Below are 21,793 nucleotides of genomic sequence, written 5' to 3'. Positions count from 1 at the left end.
CTGCTCTTTCAGCACAAGTAGAATAAAGGCTGTACTTTGCTCTAAGAGAAGGATGTTGCTAGGCTATTTCATGGCAGCTTTCCCATGTTCTGAAACCCTCACTAGTCTTAAAGAGACAGATGTAGCTATGACTTGAGTATCCAGGTTTTGCAAACTCTGCAGGAACTTCATCGCCAAACTTGTGGTGTTGCATCCCTAGTTGGATGTCTAATTTTCTTTTTGTTAAAAAAGTTAATGGGTTTTGTCATGGTCAGAAACGTGCAACAGATTAACATCTTGGTTTGTTTCCAAAACCAACAATTTTCAGGTGAATAGAGGAGAATCTGAATAGACCCTTTAAAACATGGAGCGTCTTAATAAATTAGTTTACAGAATCCTGTAGGATAGTCCGTAAACAGCAGGTTAAACTTATAGGTGCTGCTGAATTAAAGGGCTTGAACTTTATTGAATTTTCCCAGGGTCTGTCTGAACATTTTCAGGGATCATATGCACTTGGTTCACATTCACTGTGGAGCAAGTCCACCTGCACAGAAAACAATGAAAATATTCAAGCTGAGCTATTTGTACAGGGTTTTTCCCCCCTTCAGCATCCTCTCTAATAAAACGCTTGGTGTCCGTCCGTGGACGGACACCAAGCGTGTGTCCGTGCCTCCCTGCCCTGTTCTGCGCCTGAGCGAAGCACAGGCGCAGAACAGGGCAAGGGAGACACGCTCGCCGGCACCCGGCAGCCATCTTGGGTGGCCAGAAGCGGCCGCCCCAAAGAAGCCAGAGAGGAGGCGGCGGGAAAGTGACCGAGGCGGCGGCAGAGCCGCCGCCTCGGCCAAAATAGATGGAGGCCGGGGGCGGAGCGGAGGCCATGTAACCTTAAAAAAAAATTTACTCCCGCGGCCGACGCCGCCGACCGCCCACCCTCCCTCCCAGCTGCCGAGTCCACCTTACCCTGGCCGACTGCTGTCAGCCGAAGACAGCCCTTAATTTAAGAGGCAGAGAGGAGCTCGCAAGCCGAGCTCCTCTCTGTGCAAAGCCTCTTGCCGAACTGCCGCTTTGGGCGCTTGCGTCCCTTGCGCCCAAAGCGGCAGTTCGGCAAGAGGCTTTGCACAGAGAGGAGCTCTGCTTGCGAGCTCCTCTCTGCCTCTTAAATTAAGGGCTGTCTTCGGCCGACAGCAGTCGGCCAGGGTAAGGGGGACTCGGCAGCTGGGAGGGAGGGTGGGCGGTCGGCGGCGTCGGCCGCGGGAGTAAATTTTTTTAAAAGAGTTACATGGCCTCCGCTCCGCCCCCGGTCTCCGTCTCCCCGGCCTGGCGGGGGCAAGTGCCTGGGCCGATTTGGCCCTTAAAGGTAGGGGGGGAACGGCGGAGGGAGGGGGAATGGCGGCGGGGGGCCAGGAGCGCGGTTACTAGCGCCCGTTATTCAACGGGCCAAAATTCACTTGTACATAATAATGTGGTACCACCAGTGTGCTGAATTGTAAGCAGGAGACATCTTAATGCAAGGGCTTCTTGAGACATTACAAGATTGGGGCTGCAATCTTAAGTGGATGTATTATCAAGCAAACATGATTACAGTCAGGCTTTTAGGCTTCAATCCTATACAAGTTTATTTGCAAATAAGGTGCACTAAAATCTGTGGAACTTGCAAATGTTGCTAGGAAAGAAAATTCAGCTTTGGAAGCTTTGATCACAGCCAATAATAATAATAATAATAATAATAATAATAATGGATTAAGCAGCTGGATCTAGGAAAAATCTAGTATATTTGGGTTTGATGTCCTCCCCTCATTTCTGCATGGCTTCACTAAGCAAGGAATTCAGCTACAGCCAGATAAAACTGACAAGGGGCTCCTCTAGCTGCCTTTTGCTCTGCCTACAATTCTTTTATCCATTTCCAGTTCATCCTGATATTCTACACAACCATATTAAGGGCACCAGAGCCTTGGCCTCCTTTACATCCAGTCACCCAAAGCAGCATTGTTATCTCTCTGCGCTGTCTGTCTCTCACACTTTATTAAGATATTGTGCTCTTGTTGGCAGTTTCCTTCCAATTTCAGAAAGTAGCCAGGGCATGATTTGATAGTTTATATTTAAAAAACAAAAACAAAACCTCAGCAACCTTGAGTTCAGGGCTGCCGTCTGTGAAGATGTAGGCACTATTGCTCCCAAGCAACTCCAGTGAAAGACAATTTCATATGCAAATGAAAAACCAGAATCTTCAGTCTGTGAAAAATGTAAGGTTTTGCAGGAAATCCAGGTTAGGGAGTTCAGTCCATTTGCAAAACTGAAGCATGGGGCTTTGTATACAGCAGTATATGATGTAAAATCTTGCATACAATATATTGATATTCTGTGTGGTGTATTTATTTTTATATGCATTTATTTTTTTACATTTCTAGCCCACCCTATACTCAAAGGTCTCAGAGCAGGTTGCAATAAAACCAATATAAAACATAATTAAAATTCAACATCATGAAATCAAAAATACAGTGTAAAAAAAATACAGTGCCTGAGAGGGGAAGAACCACTACATCTCTAGTCAAAGGCCAGGGTAAAGAGGTACATCTTCATGAGAGCTAAAGCCAATAAAGCTTTTCAACTGTGCCAGAGAAGATCTTTTTTGTTTGTTTCTGGAAGAGCAAGACTGACCTCAGTGAATATATTTTTTTAAAGAAAGTTCAGTGATTGGAGTCTGCACAAGGGCTCAAATCTAAATTGGGTCCATGTACAGACATTACGCACTTAGGCTCCCCAGACTTCTCATGAGACGCTGGAAGTTACCTTGTTCCTTTTTTAGCTGTGTGATGCTGCTGAGGCAGTCAAGGTCTTTTCTTATTCTAGAACTTGGGGGGAGATAATTGGGCACCTGGAACAGCAACTGGAGTGGGGAAACAGTGTGCTGGAGACTGGTACCAATGGAACATGTTTTCAACTTGTCAAAATTCTTGCTAGCTCTGAGTGGAAAAAGCAGAATTGCAGTCTGCACCAGTATTTAGTTTTCCTCTTGGATTTTATGAAGAGCTCTGGGCTGTTTTCTTATTTGTCTGAAGTTAAAGTGGAAGCCAGAATTACTGTGGCAATGCCAGAAGTTTGTTTAAGGCTCCAGGAAGAGGTCTGATTCCCAGCTTGACTCTACTGATTCTAGTAGATTGTGTGCTATATTTGCCATACTTAACAGTGATTAGTAATCATGGTGAAGAGCCTGAAAATGCTGAGGTGTGTAGAATCTGATTATATGGGCTCACCACTCTGATCCATTTAGGAGTGGGCCAAGTTGTAAAATAATAAATAAGTTCCCTCTGGACTCTGAACCTGGCCTGAAATGGATCTGTTTTAGAGGAGACGGAGGAGAGAAATTTGCCGTTGTCCTCTTCCCTTTTCCACACTTACTTGATTGTGGTTATGGTGAGTAGAAATTCTGGCAAGAAATGTTCTGTGGCTCCCGAATAGCAAGAAGCTATTGTGCATGCTTTCAGTTGCATTTACAGTCTAGTGAAGGTCCCACCATAGCACCTGCTTGTCCAGGTAAGCAGGGGAAAGGGGGCAATGGGGAGGATTTGTAATGGGGCACCACCAGATTAGGAACCTGGTTTTCCCCTGACCTGGTTCATGGCCCAGTTTGTTTTATTGCTGAATGCCTGGAGGGCTTTCAGCAATATATAATTCAGCTTTTTGCTAAACTGTTCCTTGAGCACCTGGGGATGGGAGAGACCCTGTACTATCAGTGATACAGATTAGACTCTTTATATATCTTTTTAATGTAACTTCTTCATACTTTGTGGTGGGAAGAGATTCCCTACCAGCTTTTCACCCCTTGCCTTTCTCTGCTCCCCTTCCTCCACCTCCTCAATGTGCTGTTCTGGCCAGCAGACTCCAAAATTGAAAAAATCCTCCATATTGCCAAGTTTGCTAGGCAAGAGCAGGCTCTGTTTGCATGAGTGACCAGTGAGAAAATAAATAGCTGACTGAACTGGAATTGCCCAGACCTTGGAATTGGGTAGCATCAACTATTCTGCTCCTTCTTAATAGTTCTCATGCTTCTCTGTTTTTAGCCTGTCATTTTTCAAATGCTGGAATTCTGGCACTTATATAACTTCTCTTCCAGTGCCCAAATTGTCTGGTTATCCTTTTTGTTTTAATTCAGTATTTTCATTACCATTGCAAAGTCAGTGATGCTCGCATGGCGTTATCGTGCTTGTTCCCATTTCACTCCTGTAACTGTGGCTAACTACTTCTGCTTCAAAACTAACAGTACTGGTCCACATGAGCATTTTCATCATTTGATGCCTGGCATGTATGCAGAAGTTTTCACACCATGGCACACAATGCTTTTCAGCAAGTTAATCTGTTTTTCCTTACCTGTGGTCCTTTTTCACAAAGACTTGGATGAACATCTCACACTGATTCCTTAGGTTCTGTCCATTTTCTGTTAAGCAGTCTGACCCTATTTATTTAAGATATTTTTGGGTGGCTTTTCTATTTTAAAAAAGTACAAAGCAACACACAGTAAAAACAATAATTGTTAGTATAACAAATGCAGCGAAATTAACCCTGGATCCAGGACATCAGCAAGTGTTGTTGCCAAACAAAACAATGTAGCTCAGCGGTAGAGCATCTGCTTTGCATGCAGAAGGTCCCGGATTCGATCCCTGGCATCTCCAGGCAAGGCTGGGAAAGACTCCTACCTGAAATCTTGGAGAGCCACTGCCAGTCAGTGTAGACAGTACTGAGCTAAAAGTACCAGTGGTCTGACTCTGTATAAGGCAGCTTCCTGAGATCTGCCAAGGCACTCCACTATTTTCCACAAGCACAGAATCTGGTGCTGGGTGCAGAATTACGTATCACTGTCTGTTTTCATGATTTGTCTACAAGGAGTTTTCCAGCCCTTATGGCTGCAAAGATAGTCCTCTTGAGAATGTGTGGGCATGGTGAAATCTCAGCCGATGTCAAGGCCAGAGAAAAGAGCCATACTCCCTCTGCCATGATCCTGTAGTTCAGAGGTTGCGTATATTGAACAAAGATAGAAGATACAGCAGTTCAAGCCTTCTTTCTTTGAGAAAATGAGTTGAGGTTTCTCCTCTTCCCTGATGTTTTTAGTACAACTTACTTATATGTATAGGCACCCAGATAGATCATGGCAATAACTCTTGGGGACACAGCTAGAAAAGAAGGTAGGTTGATGTGACCTGGTGAGTGGTACTAGTTCAGTTGAACCTTATGTGAAGATACCACCATTCTGCAGCTCCAGCCCGATTACAGCTGAATTGCCCTACTTTTGAATGGGAAAAGGGCAGTGGTGGTGGAAGAAACTGACTTGGAACCCTGGTCTCATACTTCAAACAGAGGACAGCTACATAACTTAGTGTTATGTTTGCAATAAGTTTATGAATAATACTAACTTCATGTTGTGTGCTGTCTGGTGTTCTGGAATGGTGGATAAAATGCTAACTAACCTGGCCACTGCTAGTTTAGATTGTAATGAACCTGGCTGCCATTTGTTTCATTCCTCTACTACCCTGGTGGAGCCCCTGGTGGCGCAGTGGTAAAAACTGCCGCCCTGTAACCAGAAGGTTACAAGTTCGATCCTGACCAGGGGCTCAAGGTTGACTCAGCCTTCCATCCTTCCGAGGTCGGTAAAATGAGTACCCAGAATGTTGGGGGGCAATATGCTAAATCATTGTAAACCGCTTAGAGAGCTTCGGCTATAGAGCGGTATATAAATGTAAGTGCTATTGCTATTGCTACCATTCTGCCCCATTGTAGCCTTGCTACTTCTTCTATATTACAACTTTATAGTGCAAGTTTTGCACTGTTGCAAGACAATACAGTATAGCTCTCAGGGGTCTGCAACCTTCCAAAGAAGTTTGTGTATGTGTGACCAAAATATTAAAGAGCCACATAATACACATATAATATACACATGCAAATATGACTAATTAGATATTCATTGTGACTGATGAGAGAGAGAGAATGAATGAATGAATGAATGTTGGGGAATCTAATGCAGCTGACAATAAGATCCTTCTGTTCTTTTTGTTCCTCATTACTGTTGTGCACTAGGGTTGCTTCTGCACTTTGTGTATGTTCACAAGATATACATCAGAGTGAGAAGGATACTAGCAGTACTGCCATCCTGTGGCTTGAATTCTTTTGGAGGCCACCATGAACTAGGGATGTGCCCAGAACCGTTCTGGTGGTGGCAGGAGTATTCCCTTAAGGGCGGGGGAGGGTGCACTTACCCCTCCCACTTCATTTCCCCCTCCCGCTGCATTTCCCCTGCCAGCACTCCATTGTAGCAAAGCCCCTCAGGGCGGCAGCGTACCTCCCTGCTGTCCCGTTGACCTCATCGGCCGGAAGTACCAGGCATGCATGCACCTGTCATGTGCACACACCTGTCTGCCGTGCATGCGCGTCCGGTGCTTCCGGCCACTTCTGGCCGATGAGGGCAACAGGGCAGCAGGGAGGTAGGTTTTGCTACAACTGAGCACCAGAGGGGGAAATGTGGCAGGAGGGATAAGTGCACCCGCCACTGCAACATTGCAACGGTCCAGTGGCCAAAACATTTCGGGCTGAAGCCTACCATGAATGGACTGGCACAAGAGCGAGAGATGCAGACCCAGACACTTAAGCAAAGTTCAGAGCTTTATTGAAATACAACTGAATCATGATGCAAGTGGCTAGGCAATAATAAGAGCAATTCTAAGCGATCTATGATATGTGTATGGGTACATATAACCTCAGTATTACTCTAATCAGACCATAACATTCATTCACAAGGAAGGGAATAGGGAAGGCAGACATGGGCACTCACAGATGAAGGAAGGGGAGCGGGGAGGATGGACACGGACAAATGGAGGAAAAGGGGAGGGGGCATGTAGAGAATTCCAAATATATAAATTGATCTTGTGTTTTGAGACCATACATTTCAGACTATTTTGTGCTATAGCACCAAAACAGATTCAAAATGAGACTGGGTTTACTATGAGTCCTATTAACAAAAAACTGCATGTGGCTCAGGAGCCATAGGTGGTAGACCCCTGAGCTAACTAGAAGCTACTGCCACATTGGATTCCAAATCCAAGGAGTCTTCAGCAATGAATATATCCTGTTTAGGTGGTGCCATAGGATTGTGCCACAGAATCATTGTGGGAACACATAACCACCGCCACCAGAGGTATGGGTTTTCTGAAAAATTCCCCCATGAAAATCCCCCTCATGCATAATACTTGCTTCTTCTTTTTTTAAAGCACTGTACATGTTTTCTTGATGCCCTAAATAGATTGGTTTGGCATATGTGTTGCATTTATACAGGTTTAAAAAACAAACAAACAAAAAACCCGACCTCTCCTCCCTCATATTAATTTTCCCTCACTGTCTTTCAGAAGTTTTTAAAGTAGCCCAAGTAGAAATGGAGACTGTTTCCACCCCCACATCTCAGCACCCAATACATATCTCCCATGTTTGTAACTCTATAATGTAAAATCTATTTTGACTATAATGTGCATACAGTGTTAAAACTGTTTCCTTTCTCTGTCTCTTGTTAACTTTCATGGAAGGGATATTTTGAGCTTTCTTACTTAAAGGCTTCCTTCTTAGTTCCTTCACAAGCAGGTAGGGGTGGGGTGTGTGTGTGTGAGAGAGAGAGAGAGAGAGAGAATGGGGGAACGGAGGGATGGACGGACAGAGAGGGAGTGAATGAATGACCACACTTCCTTCACAACATTAATTGCGGTCTTTGCCAACCATCTTGGAAATCTGCCACCAACCAATGCCCTTCCTTTCCCAATCTCTCTCTAGCATTTTTTCTCCTGCTGGAGGAATGAGAATTGTAGGGTTGAAGCTAGAAGGCTATATTTGTTGCCCTTTAATGTCAGGAAAGGCAATGGGGAGAGTGTCCTACAGTGACCCTTCAAGGTCATGGTGGTGAATCTTGTGACCATGCCGTTGCCTGATAAGAGTCAGTAAGCAGAACCATGGCTGTCTGCTGATCTCTCCGTTTTCTATTAATATATTGCTAACAGAATGTGTGGATAGGCACCAGCTCCCATTAGGTGTGGCTGTGCATTTGTGGGTGTTGGGAGAGACCACAAGGCACACCCATATGCTTTGGAGTCCCATAATGCTCCAAGGAAGTTTCTGAAAGGAGGTGGGCACAGCCAATCAATCAGTAGGCACAGCCAATAACGGACGTTTGTGTGGGGGCAGGTGAGAAAGAATTGGAAGAAGCAAGGGAGGGAGGGAGCAAGGAAAACCATTGACAGTTGGTGTTTAATAGTCATGCAAGACACTGGCTACATAAGAGAAAAGGGGAGAAAATGTCAAACACGGATAAAAAGAGAAGACATTGTAAACAGCACAAAGAAATAAATGGTAACAATATTAAAAGGAAATAACATTGTGGAAGCAACAACATATACTATACCAAACAAGAAAACAAAGTAAAGTGTTCTGACAAGACCTACTAACCCTACATTTTACCTTCCCCCTCCCTCACCAATATGAGTTTTCAGATATGACACAACACTTTTGTCACAAGTTCTTCTTTGCTTAATGTCCCTCCCCACTGCAAACCTGATTTTAATTTTCCTTGAGGTAAGGCTGTGGTTGTGGATTATGCTTGATAATCCTCATTCTAGGACTGTACCATAAAAGAATCTCTGCCCTAAAAAGAATCTGTGCTGGGTTAACCCACATTTTGTAGCTCATTAAAAAATCGTGCAAATCTGCACAACTTCCATTTTGATACATTCAGAAACTTATGAGACTTGCCTACCAATGTTCTTCTAGTGCTTTCTTCTTCAAAGTGCTAGTTTTATCCTTTTGATGTGCAAAACAGCTTGGGACCAGGTTACCTGAGAAAGCACCTTGTCCTATATGTTCCAACTCAGACCATGAAAAATCGTGCAAAGGCGATACTCAGAGTACCCCTGCCGATGAAATGAGGCCGGTGGCTTCTGTGAACTGGGCCTTTTTGGTGGTGGCACCCCATTCATGGAATAGTCTCCCCAGTGAGGCTTGCCTGGATTATTACTATATAATTTTAGATGCCAGCTGAAGACCTTTCTGTTCACCCAGGCTTTAAAAAAAAGATTTTTTAACCTTTTTATTTTTTATAAAATATTTGTATTTTATTGTAATCCTTGTTGGGTGTGTGTGTGTGTGTGTGTGTGTGTGTGTGTGTGTGTGTGTGTGTGTGTTGTATGTTTTACTTAGTGAGTCTCCTAGAGAACAATGTGTTACAGGGCTGCCAGCAAATAAAGTTGTTGTTGTTGTTCTATAAATTGGAAAGCCAGGTGGTGTACAATAAAAACAAGGCAGTTAAACTTGATGATTTGCAATAAACCATAACAAAAATCAGTAATGCACTAACCAGCTGCAACAAAAAATGCACACCACAGCCTGGAAGTTCAGGACAATGATTTGTCCCATATGCTAAGCAGGGTCTACCCTGGTTTACATTTGAATGGGAGACATGTGAGCACTGTAAGATATTCCCCTTAGGGGATGGGACTGCTCTGGGAGGAGTGCTTGCTTGCAGAAGGTTTCAAGTTCACTCCCTGGCATCTCCAAGATAGGGCTGAGCCTGAGAGAGATTCCTGCCTGCAACCCTGGAGAAGCCACTGCCAGTCTGTGTAGATAATACTGAGCTAGATGGACCAGTGGTCTGACTCAGTATATGGCAGCTTCCTATGAGCACAGGTATTTCAGATGAAAACTCTTAAACAGAAGAGAAGCTTTCACCACGTTACAAAAATTTTCTGCTTCTGTTAGTAATAAGGAAGGACAAGAAGCTGCACAGGAGGCTGAGGCAGCACCCTCTGACCATGAGAAATCTTCATGGATATCTCTTGTTTCCTCCCAAATTGCATCAGGCATCACCTCACACAATGCAATCAAAATAATTAGCATTTTTCTAGAATGATAGGATTTTCAAAGCATTTTACATTATTATTATTATTATTATTAATTAATACATATTACATTATGCCATATTTGCTCATTGTTTTCTTTAAAATAACTCTGAAAGGCATATTTACTTTATTATGATGGGTGTCTGGGGAGGGGTAAAGGGGGGATAGTTGTCCCCCACCCCACCCCACCCCACCCCTGGATTGAGCCAGTCCCATTCCATTCAATGGAGCTTACTCCCAGGTGAGGGGGGACAGGATTGCAGTCTTTGCCACTCCTCCCCCCCTTAAAAAAAAGGCTCTTTGAACATTCATGTTTATACCACAGATGAGGGGCTAAGGATGAAAGAAAGTAGTTTCCCCAAGGGACACTTGTATTTTGGAGCTTTGTGACTTGTGTTCAAATAGTGATTTTCTTCCAGTAAGAACAGCTGTGGGCAGGGCAAAGGGAGCTGTGACATAGGCTCTAATTTCTCCTCCAAAAGTTTTGTGCGTAAGCTGTCACAGTTAATAGCAGCTTGGTGAGGAAGGGTTGGACCCCTGTCTCCCCCACACCCCACAAAGATAATGACATCTGATCTTCTCCCTACTCAGCATCCTCCTGGATGACTTCAGAAAAACCTCTCTTATCTTCACCCAGGCAGGCCCTGCTTTTGCATTCCCTGCAGGGTTGTTGAGAGGAGAAAATGGAATAAGTTTTTTCTCATCTGCACTCAGCTGATCTAACCACTGTTTCTCCATGTGTGATACACATGCCCTTTGGGGTACATGAGAAACAGGCAAGAGCTATGGAACAAGGGGAGTGGTGGTGGGGAAACTCAGCAAGGAGAGTTCCTGCTGGCCTTTGCTGCATGTGCTTGGTTTCCAGTTGCTGCCTAGAATGTCTCGCTCACTCTTTTCCTGCCCCCCTTTCTCACCCTCTATTTCCCATCGCTCTCTCTTGCCCCTTCTTCCTCTCAAAATGGTGGCAAAAAACTTGGTGCAAAGCATGGCACTTTATATTTCCCAGCAAAAAATTGGCATGCTGTCCTTTGCATGGCACTGAGTGCAGCCCTCTCACTTTGGTCAGCATCTCCTTTAGCCCAGGTATGTATTTGAGTTGCACACTCCTGGTGTAAAAGGTAGCCACACTAGATAGGGCATCTGTGTATGATAGGCTTTCTTCCAAGATATGGCACACACTACTGTAAATATAAAATCTACTGGAAAAGTGAGGTGGTACTTAAATGTTTCAGGAGTTAGAGGGCACTTGCTGTTCAAAAGGTGGAGCAACATTGATGTAAAGGGCACTGACTGGGTACTTTTGAATACTTGATGCAGTTTGGGTGGCTACTTAGTGAAGTTGCTGGTTCTTCGACATGGTCTCTGCGCTTTACACGAATGGGCTTTGCGTCTGCGCAGATCGGAGCTTCCAAGTTAGAGTTCTAACTTTTGGCAGTAACCCCACCCCCTCGGTATATAGGTGGTTGCGTGGGCTTCCCTCTCCAGTCTGTCTTCATCCGCGTTCAAAGACACATCGCTGAGCTGCTCGTTGCTAGACTCTTGTGCAAGTACTGTATTCACCTCCCCCCCTTATTTTCATTCAGTACTTCCCTTCCTTAGCGTTTTTATTTCGCCCCCAGTCACCCCCTAGGATATCTTCCTAGTTTCACTTTCCACCCCATCGCGGCCTTCGGGCCCGGCGTGCTGCGGATCCTTCGCCTCCGCTTTTCTTCGTATACCCTCTTCGGCCTATGGCAAAGACTACAAAATTTAAGCAGTGTGGTCGCTGCAAATCCAAGATCCCTTCGACCGATGACCACAAGCTCTGCCTTTTTTGCCTGGGTGAATCCCACAAAGTTGGCTCTTGTCTGCACTGTGCAAACTTTATGAAGCAGGCGCGCAAAAATCGAGCCTCTTGACTTCGTTCTTGGCTTTGCGAACAGGCGTTCCAAACTATGGGCTCGGACAAACTGTCCACCATGCAGGCTTCATCCAATACCTCTCCTGCAGCCCGGGGCTTACAGCCCATTTTGTTCCCTCCCGGACTCTCGGCGACTACCCCTGAGGTGAATATACTCATCGATCCCGTAGCTCTGGCTTCGACATCGAGGAGTTCGGTAGCAGTGTCTATTTCGACAGTGGCATTGATTGAACCACGTGCTGTTCAGCCAGCCAAAAAGAAAAAGAGAAAAAAGGACCATTGTGCTCCTTCCGAACCACCAACAAAGAAGCAGAAGTCGACACACGATACCGAACGTCGATCCCGAACTCTACATACTGAAACTATCCTTGATACCGAGGTCGCCTATGGCTCTAGCCCACACGATCCCGTGTACAAGTCCGAGCACTACTCTGAACCTGAGGAGCTTCCTCTGGAGCAATCATGCCGCTGGGCCAACCAAGACTTGGAAGCTGCTCTGGATGAGCGCTACGCCAGACAAGTTGAAGAAGAAGAAGCGGACTACTTCTACATGCATCAAGAAGTTCGCCAACGCCATCGGGCCTCCACTACCGTGGAGCCGCCCCTTCGACGTTCTGCCTCCATACCGGCTTACACCCTTCTATACCGGCTTACTCAGCCTCGGCCTCTATCCCGAACCTGCCTTCAGTACCAGCAACGTTGCCTCCTCTTCCTCCACCTTGGACTACATCTCTTCTACCTCCACGGGTTCCACCCAGAAATTCGCCTGTACAGGCAGCTACAGCTACTATTTCCCCCGACTCCTGACCAACTACTCGGTTCCAGATTCGACTGCTCTGACCCCCGGTATTGACCGACTCGTCGGATTCGTCCTCGGATGAAGTCCCAGAATCTTCCCTATCCAATAGGATATGTTTAGGCTCTTTGCCTCCCTCTTTATTGCTGGACCCTAGGCCCAGCTCCCCATCGGAGGATTTCTGTATTTATACAGACTTTGTCTCACGTATGGCAGCTTCGTTGGAAGTCCAACTTTCTCAAGGGGACAAATCTGAACCTGACCCCCTTTTTTAATTAATCAAGGATGATGCCCGTCCATCGGTATCGCTACCGTTTAACCCATCTATTCTCAAAGTGGCCAAGACCTCTTGGATCAAGCCTTCCTCTCTTCCACAAACATCTAAACGGCTTCACTCCTTTTACAAGGTTCATGCTTCCGTGGATCAAGATGATTCCTTTCTGAAGCAACATCCATCTATGGATTCAATTGTGGTTGAACCTTCCCTCTCTAAATTCAGGGGATATTCCTCCTCTACCCCACCCGAGGGAAAGAAACCAAATGCGTTTGGAAGGCGTTTATATTCCATTGCTTCTTTATTGACAAGAATTGCAAACTACCAGGCATACTATACCAAATACCCGTCTTTTCTTTGGGACCATATTGCCCCCTTCATGGACCACCTCCCTGAGGAACAGCAGGGCCCGGCCAAGGTCTTCCTCCGAGAGGCCACGCAGGTCTCTAAGCAGGAACTTCATGCAATTTGCCACTCCACGGAGGGAGCCACTAAAGTAATGGCAACTTCCGTCACCATGCCTGGCTCAGGTCTTCCGGTCTCACGCCCGATGCTAGATCCAGAGTGGAAGATCTTCCCTTTGATGGCTCCTCTCTATTCGGAGAGAAAACAGATGACACTCTTCAAAAAGTGCAGAAACTGCGTAACACAGCCTGTACCATGGGTCTTCAACACTCCACAACCCGCCATTATAAACCACAAAAATGGGAACGACAACCGTATTCTTCTAAACAGCAATACTATCAACCCCAGGACAAGTCCTTTCGCTCCAACAGATACCAGCCTTACAGAAAGCACTCCAACTTCACCGGATCCAAGATGCAGCAGCGCTCCAAAGGATCCCAGCCCTCAGCCAAAGGACAGTGACTTGCACCCTCCCCACCGCTGGGGCACCAGGCTCTCCCCCTTCATTTCCACTTGGGAGAATATCACCATGGACTCCTGGGCCCTGACCGTAGTGAGGGTCGGTTATGATATAGAATTTGCATCCATCCCTCCATACAACCCCCCGTTACCCACTCCACCCACCCTGGCTCTCCTGGAGGAGGTCGACTCTCTACTCTCCAAATCCACAATAGAAGTGGTTCACAATCCTCAATCCCCAGGTTTCCACTCCCGATACTTCACTGTTGCCAAGCCGGACGGCTCCCTTCTACCCATCCTGGATCTCTGGGAACTGAATTCCTACATCACCTACTGCAGGTTTCGTATGGTCATGATTCCAACCATCATCTCCCTCCTATAAAAAAAACCAATGGTTCGTCTCCATCGACCTCAAGGATGCATATTATCACATCACCATCAGACCCCAGCACCGTCGTTTCCTGGCGACCCTACAACAACAAAATTTCCAGATTTTTCTATAGCTCGACGATTGGCTCGTTGTGGCCCACAATCCCTTCTCAGAGACCTCCACACGGTCATCCCCCTCCTCTCCAACCTGGGCCTCCAGGTGAACTACGAAAAATCAAAGCTCTCCCCTTCCAGAATGATAGAATTTCTGGGAATCCTCTTCGACTCCGTTCAATCCAAAATCTTCCTGCCTCAGCGCATAACCCAGGCCATCCTGGATTTGTCAGGCCACCTACTCTACCACCCTACCCAGTCAGCACGAACAGTTCAATGCCTGTTAGGACATATGGCTTCCACCACCCACGTCCTCCCTCATGCCAAGCTATGAGCCAGGACTCTACAGCACTGGTTCCTTTCAGTGTTCTCTCCACACGAGGACTCCCTCGCTACCACCCTAACACTCCCGCCTCAGGTTCTGCACTCCCTCTTGTGGTGGACAGACCTGATCAACCTCACCATCGGCTCTCTCTTCCACCCTCCACGTCTCACTCTTCTACTCACCACGGATGCATCCATGGACGGTTGGGGTGCTCACGCCAACAATCACAACATCCACGGCATCTGGACCTCGACCGAAGCTGCCCACCACATCAATTATCTTGAACTATTAGCAATATTCAAAGCCTTGAAAGCCTTCCTTCCCCGATAAAGAGGCTCACACATCCTTGTTCAGATGGACAATACCATCGCCAAAGCATACCTTGACAGACAGGACAGAACCTCTTCCAGCTCCCTCCTGTTCCTGTCCATGGAACTATGGCTCTGGTGCATTCACCATGGCATCACGCCCCTGGCGGTCCATATACAGGGACAAAACAATGTCATGGCGGACAGGCTAAGCAGGACTCTAAGAACATTGCACGAGTGGCAACTACATCCCCCCCACGCTACGCTCCCACTTCTGCCACTGGTTCCTCCCAGAAATAGACCTCTTCGCCACCAATATTGCACCCTCATCGCCCCATGGTGGCCCAGGCGGCCCTGGTTTCCCCAGCTCCTCCGTCTATCCAATCACCGCATCCCCCACATCCCTCATCTCCTCTCCCTGCAGAACAGTTGCCTTCTCCATCCAGACCTACAGTGCCTCCACCTCACAGCTTGGCACATAGTCCCAACCTCCCGGCAGACCTGCTACAAATAGTCCGGGCCTCACATAAATCCTCCACTATCTCCTCCTACTCCCACAAGTGGACCCGTTTTCAGAACTTTCTGAGGGACAGGGAGATTCCCATACACTCTGTTTCTGTAGAACATGTTTGTTCATATTTGCTATCCCTCAAAGAGGCCGGACTTAAGATCCCGTCCTTGAAGGTTCACCTCTCAGCCGTAGTGGCTAACTCTCCTCCCTCCACACCCTCATGGTTCCAACACCCTACGGTCAAGCTTTTCCTTAAAGGACTCACTCACTTTTATCCGGACCCGCAAGTCATGGCCCCGGCTTGGGACCTGACCTTGGTGCTCTCTTCGCTCATGAACGCTCCCTTTGAACCCATGGCTACAATTTCTCTTGACCTCCTTTTCTGTAAAGTAGCTTTCCTCACAGTTATCACCTCGGCCAGACGGGTCAGTGAACTCAGGGCTCTTAAAGTTGGCCCTCCTTACTTGACTTTCCACAAGGAAAAAGCTGTCCTTCGGCTAGACATTGCCTTCCTTCTGAAGGTAGTCACATCGTTTCACTGTTCCCAACTAATCTCCTTACCCGCATTCTTCGCCGAGCCATTGACTGTAGCCAAATGACGTCTCCATACTCTGGACGTTCGAAGGGTGCTCACCTTCTACGTCGACCACACCTCCGCCCTTCGAACCTCCAATTCCCTCTTCGTACTCCACTCTAGACCTAACACAGGCAAGCAGGCCTCTGCACAGACCATATCCAGATGGGTGGTCCACACCATCTCCCTAGCATACCAGATTGCCAAGAAGCCTCTCCCACTCTCTGTTAAGGCACATTAAACGAGAGCGGTTGCGGCATCCACTGCCTTTAACAGGTCTGTTCCGCTGGATGTCATCTGCCAGGCGGCTATGTGGGAGTCAAAGCACTCGTTCATACAACACTACGCCCTAGATGTCCAAGCCAGAAAAGACACGGCATTTGGCAGGGCGGTGCTAAAATCTATCTTTGCCTGATCCCGCCTCCAGGATGGCTCCTGCCTGAGCATGGCACGGGTGCAGCTTGCTATGCACCCATTCGTGTAAAGCACAGAGACCACGTCGAAGAACGACAGGTTGCTTACCTGCAACTTGGGTTCTTCTAGTGGTCATCTGTGCTCTTACATGCCCACCCATCCTGCCCTCTTCTCGTGTCTTTTCTGCTAGTCTCTTTCAGATTGTGGACTCAGAAGACTGGAGAGGTGAAGCCCGCACAGCCGCCTATATACTGAGGGGGCGGGGTTACCGCCAAAAGTTAGAACTCTAGCTTGGAAGCTTTAATGTGGTCTCTGCGCAGGCACAAAGCCCATTCGTGTAAGAGCACAGATGACTGCTAGAAGAACCCAAGTTACAGGTAAGCAACCTGTCATTCTTGCTTAAACAACATCTACATTTCATTCATTAAATCAGTGGTATAGCAAGGCTGGCAGTGGCCCAAGTCCAAGTTTTCAGGCTCCTACTGCCACAACCCTGCTCCTGCAGGCCTCAACGTCCCTACTGCCACCACTACAGACCAGGCGGCTTCTCAGTTGGCCTCCAGGGCCCCACCATGTTTTTGCTGCTGCCACTGCCACCAATCAGCTGCCTGCCCACCTAGTTTCAGCAGGCCAACACGAATGGAAAACATTGCTGCCGCTGCATACCAACCACCCCTTGTCCTCTGCTGGTCCTCCTGAATGCCATCGTCACTGGCCACAACGTGCTATGGCGACATAGTGGCTGGCAACAGCAGCATTTAGGAGGGCCTGCAGAGGCCAAGTAAGTCGTTAGTCTGTGGCAGTGTGGTGGCAGCAACGTTTTTCAGGGCCTGCCAAGACTGGGTGGGTAGATGGCTGGTTTGTGGTGGTGGCAGCCATAAAACATGGTGGGGCTGCAGAGGTCGGACAATCAGCTGGTTTGTGGATGGCGGCCCGGAGGCTTCTGGGGGCCTGCCGGCCAGTCTTCACAGGACAAGTGTGAACACCCCTGTATTAAAGGGTAACTTGTGTTTAATCTGCTTCTTTTCTTCTTCTTCAGCTGGCAGGAGGCATCATCCTAGGTGTGGCTCTGTGGCTTCGTCATGACTCTCAGACCACAACTCTCTTGGGAGTGACACTAAATGACAGCAAGGCTCCAAACACATTCTATGTTGGTAAGTAGAGCATGGGAGGCAGAGGGAGAAAGAAATGTGAAGAGGAATGGGATTGTGTACGGGTGGCTTGAGCATATCTGAGTGTCACCTTCATAGTTGATTCTCGGCAAGTCTTTGAGAAATTAATTGTCCTTAATAAAGTATTGCAAAAATGTACAGAATGGGCATTTTATTAATTGGCAAGCACAATACATTGTTAGTAGGATTCTTTTGACAGAAGATGCTTTGTCAGTGCAGACAACCTTCTAGTCCTTTTCAGAGCTATGATGCTTTTGCATTCCATGTACGGAAATGGTATGTAAAATACCAAATCTCAAAATCTGGAATCAGATAAAATGTGGCTATTTCTGTGATGATTACTGGTTTAAGAAGTGATGTAGCTATAGTGGCATCTTAAACCTCCATCATCTTCAGTGTATTAGCAGCGGGCCCTGTCCAAGTGAGAGGCTGCAAACACTGCCTTCAGACCTTATTCCTGATAATGGTCTTGGAGAGACCATGTTACTCCTTTACTGATGGAGTTACACTGGCTGCCAGTAGGTTTCCGGACAAAATACAAAGTGCTAGTTATAACTTACAAAGCCCTAAATGGCTTAGGCCCTGGGTATCTAACAGAGCGTCTTCTTCATTATGAGCCCCACCGCCCATTGAGGTCATCTGAGGAGGTCCATCTCCAGTTACCACCAACCCGTTTGGTGGCTACACAGAGACGGGCCTTCTCGGTTGCTGCCCTGAGATTGTAGAATGTGCTCCCTGCTGAGATACGATCCTCCCCATCTCTGGCAATTTTCAAAAAACACCTGAAAACCCATCTTTTCACCCAAGCTTTCTCAGCTTCCTAAATTTTGGGGGTTTTAATATCTGGTCTATTTTAAAATTCAAAACCTGTTTTGGGGTTTTTTAATCACTCTAATTGTTTAATTGTTGTTTTTAAATGTTTTAAATTGTTGATTGTTATATTGTTTTTTAATTTGTTTTAGCGCTTTACTGTTTTAATGGTTTGTTTTAATTGTAAACCGCCCTGAGCCATTTTGAAAGGGTGATATACAGATCAAATAAATAATAATCATCATCATCATCCTGCTCTTCCTTCCTCATCTCCTGATCTCCTTGCTCTTGCAATCTGGACTCTCTGCTTGTCCCATCGTCTCAATGCCGATAGGCTAATCTGCTCTGTCATCACATTGCAGCTTTGCAAGCAGGGCTCCTAGTCTCTCTGGCTGCTATGGGTTTTGCTGCTTGGTGGAGCTGGGTGCTCAGTGGAGATCTGTAGGACCTGAAAATCCAAAATCCAAAATCCTTGCATGCCTTTTGATAGAACTTTATCCAACTGTATCTAGGGCTCTCTACTTAAAATGACATAATAGGAGTTTTAGAGACTTTGACCAGAAATAAACAACCATGTGCTGCTTGTGTGTTCAATAACATGCTCTAGTATTCTTGAACTAAGGTTGGTTCTCTAGAGCAGTGTTTCTCAACCACCGGTCCCTGGACCGCTGCCGGTCCCCGAAGGGTTGAGTGCCGGTCCCTGACTGGGAGTCAACCCCCCCCCCCCCTGAAATCAAGGCACTCACTTCCTCAATTTTGCACATGGCACGGAAGAGGAAGAGTATCACGGAGGCATGGGACCCTTCTTGTGCCTTGCCTCCACTTGCTGCTGAGATCTTCCTACAGCTATCTTATTCCCTATCTTTACAGCTTCAAACTGTATGCGATGCGGGGGCATGGAGGAAAAAGTATGGCAGTGGGCGCCACTTGAAGGGCTGCTGGTTCTTGCATGCTCATTGTTTGCAGCCAAAGGTTGGTTGATTGAAACCCAGCTGCCTGTTGTGGTCGAGGCGCCTTGAGAGGGAACACTGTTTCCCTCTTGCATCAGTGGGGCTTGCTTGTATGTTGTTTTCATTGGCCCCATGTAGCTTTTGAATTTTTCCAATGGCCCAGCATCCCCTCTCCATTGAGTAATCACAAGCACCTCCACTCCAGACATACTGGAGACAAATTTGTTCACCCAGGCTTTTAGATTCAGGGGTTCTCAACCTTGGGTACCCAGACGTTGGTGGACTTCTACTCCCATAATCCCGAGCCATAATGGCCAAATGCCATTGTTGTTGGGGGTTATGGGAGTTTAACTGAGGGACCCAAGGTTAAGAACCCCTAATATTCAATGTTTGCAAAAGATTCCAAATTTAATTATTTTAATGCTTATATTATTTTCATTCTAAACTGCCCAGAGATGCAAGTTTTGGGCAGTATAGAAGTCTGATAGATAGACAGACAGACAGACAGATAGACAGACTTGAAACCCCTTTACTAACTGCTGGTCCGGGAAACTGCGCATGAAGAATGTAGCGGTCCTTGAAACTCTGCACGAAGAATTTAGCGGTCCTTGACTCCAAAAAGTTTGAGAAACACTGCTCTAGAGCTGCAATTCTCAATTTTCTGAGCTGTGGGACGGGGCTACCCAGCACCAACCTTATGTTCCACAGGTGAATATGCAAAGATGTGCCCACCTCCCCACCAGTGTGGATGGTGTGGGCCTACTTCTAGGGGGTATTCTGTCTACGAGGGCCTTTCCACAGGTGAATATGCAAAGATGTGCCCACCTCCCCACCAATGTGGATGGTGTGGGCCTACTTCTAGGGGGTATTCTGTCTACCAGGGCCTTTCCACAGGTGAATATGCAAAGATGTGCCCACCTCCCCACCAATGTGGATGGTGTGGGCCTACTTCTAGGGGGTATTCTGTCTACCAGGGCCTTTCCACAGGTGAATATGCAAAGATGTGCCCACCTCCCCACCAATGTGGATGGTGTGGGCCTACTTCTAGGGGGTATTCTGTCTACCAGGGCCTTTCTGGTAGGAGAAGAATGCACCATCTGCCCCAAGATCCTGTTCCTCGGCTCTTTACATGTAGATGCCTGTAAATGCAGGTGCCTCAAGGTCCCCAAGGGGCTTCACACTATGGTTTGCAATCCACTGCTTTTCTGAGGATAGAGCTGTCTTCAGTTGAAAATAAACTGTGGTGATCAGTATGACTCATGCTTTCTGCTCCTGGTGGGGGCAGGGGTGGCTGCCTGCCTGCCAGTATTCATAAGTTTATTTAGACTTGAATATGATCTCCCTCATTTTGTTAAGTAAGCCAGCCAGCTTTCTGAGCTTGAATTGAAACTGCAGCCCCTTATTTGGACACATCCATCCCAGCAGCACAGTCTCAAACTACTGGACCATGCAGAGCATCAGCTTTTGGAGCCCCCGTTTCCTATCGAGACTTGGCAGTGCCACTAGCATGGAAGGCTTCTGCTCTTCCGCAGCTGCCTCTCTCTTCTGCATTCACAAGTGGGGAGGGAGGGAAGGAGGTGCCTCTGTGCCCTTTTTCATGACCTCTGTACCTGCTGCCCGCTTGCTGTGGATGTTGACTAGGAATGCTGTGGGACAGAGAAGATGATGAAGGCTTCAGCCTGTGGTCATGGAACTATAGGGAAATACAGGTTTTGACCAGTATCAGCTTATCTTAAGGAATGAGTGCTGAGGTTTTTAAAAAGTGATCCTCATAATACTGATTTGGATGCCTTTCAATGCAGAACATCATTCGCTTTAAAAATAGCACACATTCTACATGGTACAGTATAGTGTACCATGAAATCAAATTATTATTATTAATAATAATAGTGCGACGCACATGGTCAGCAGTCTCCTGCTATGGTATTTCTGTCATAAACAAGGAGACCATTACCCGTTTTTGTTAAAACATTCTGCAATCTACTTCCTGGTTCCATAGACCTCTTATTTGGAGGAACAATCCCACCTCTGCATGAAGAGTGCACACCCTCTCTTCCTGACAGTTTTATAATATTTGTTGGTGTTCAATTTCTATAACGTGCCCTGCAACACATGTGCTTCTAGGGTGGCTTGCGCATAACGAGATTTAAACAGTACTATAGTAAAATCAAAACTGCATTTAAAAACACGCAGTGGAAAAACTGTAGAAAAGAGCATCCTAAAACAACATTAAGGAGTTACAAGGCCTGAGAAAATAAAAAGGTCTTTGGCACAGAAAAGACAGAGTAGGTGTCAGGATGTAATCTAGAGATAGGACATCCCCTAGAAGGCCTCTCCCCAGTCGATATTCACTGCCTCTCAAATGGCAGGAACACTTGGAGGACAGTCTCCTGAAGATTTCTGTGTACAGACAGGCAGATGTGGGAGTAGGCAGTATTTCGGTACTTAGGATCTAAGCCACGTATCTTAACAGGAGCTGATGTGGCTGCACTGTGGGATGAGAGCTCTGAAAG

At 46.7% G+C, this 21,793-nt stretch overlaps 1 protein-coding gene across 1 annotated transcript in view; it reads left to right on the top strand.

Annotated features, from left to right (window-relative positions):
* Positions 1 to 21,793, top strand: part of CD81 (CD81 molecule) — a 112,262-nt gene that overhangs the window by 38,564 nt on the left and 51,905 nt on the right. Inside the window, exon 2 of the mRNA XM_053246771.1 lies at positions 17,388 to 17,502. Coding sequence (XP_053102746.1) covers positions 17,388 to 17,502 — 115 coding nt within the window. The remainder of the gene's footprint in view (positions 1 to 17,387; positions 17,503 to 21,793) is intronic.

Source organism: Hemicordylus capensis, chromosome 1, assembly GCF_027244095.1.
Source record: "Hemicordylus capensis ecotype Gifberg chromosome 1, rHemCap1.1.pri, whole genome shotgun sequence".
Classification (NCBI taxonomy): Eukaryota; Metazoa; Chordata; class Lepidosauria; order Squamata; family Cordylidae; genus Hemicordylus; species Hemicordylus capensis.
The sequence above is the reverse complement of the archived record's forward strand: the minus strand, read 5'-3'. Positions and strand labels throughout refer to the sequence as shown.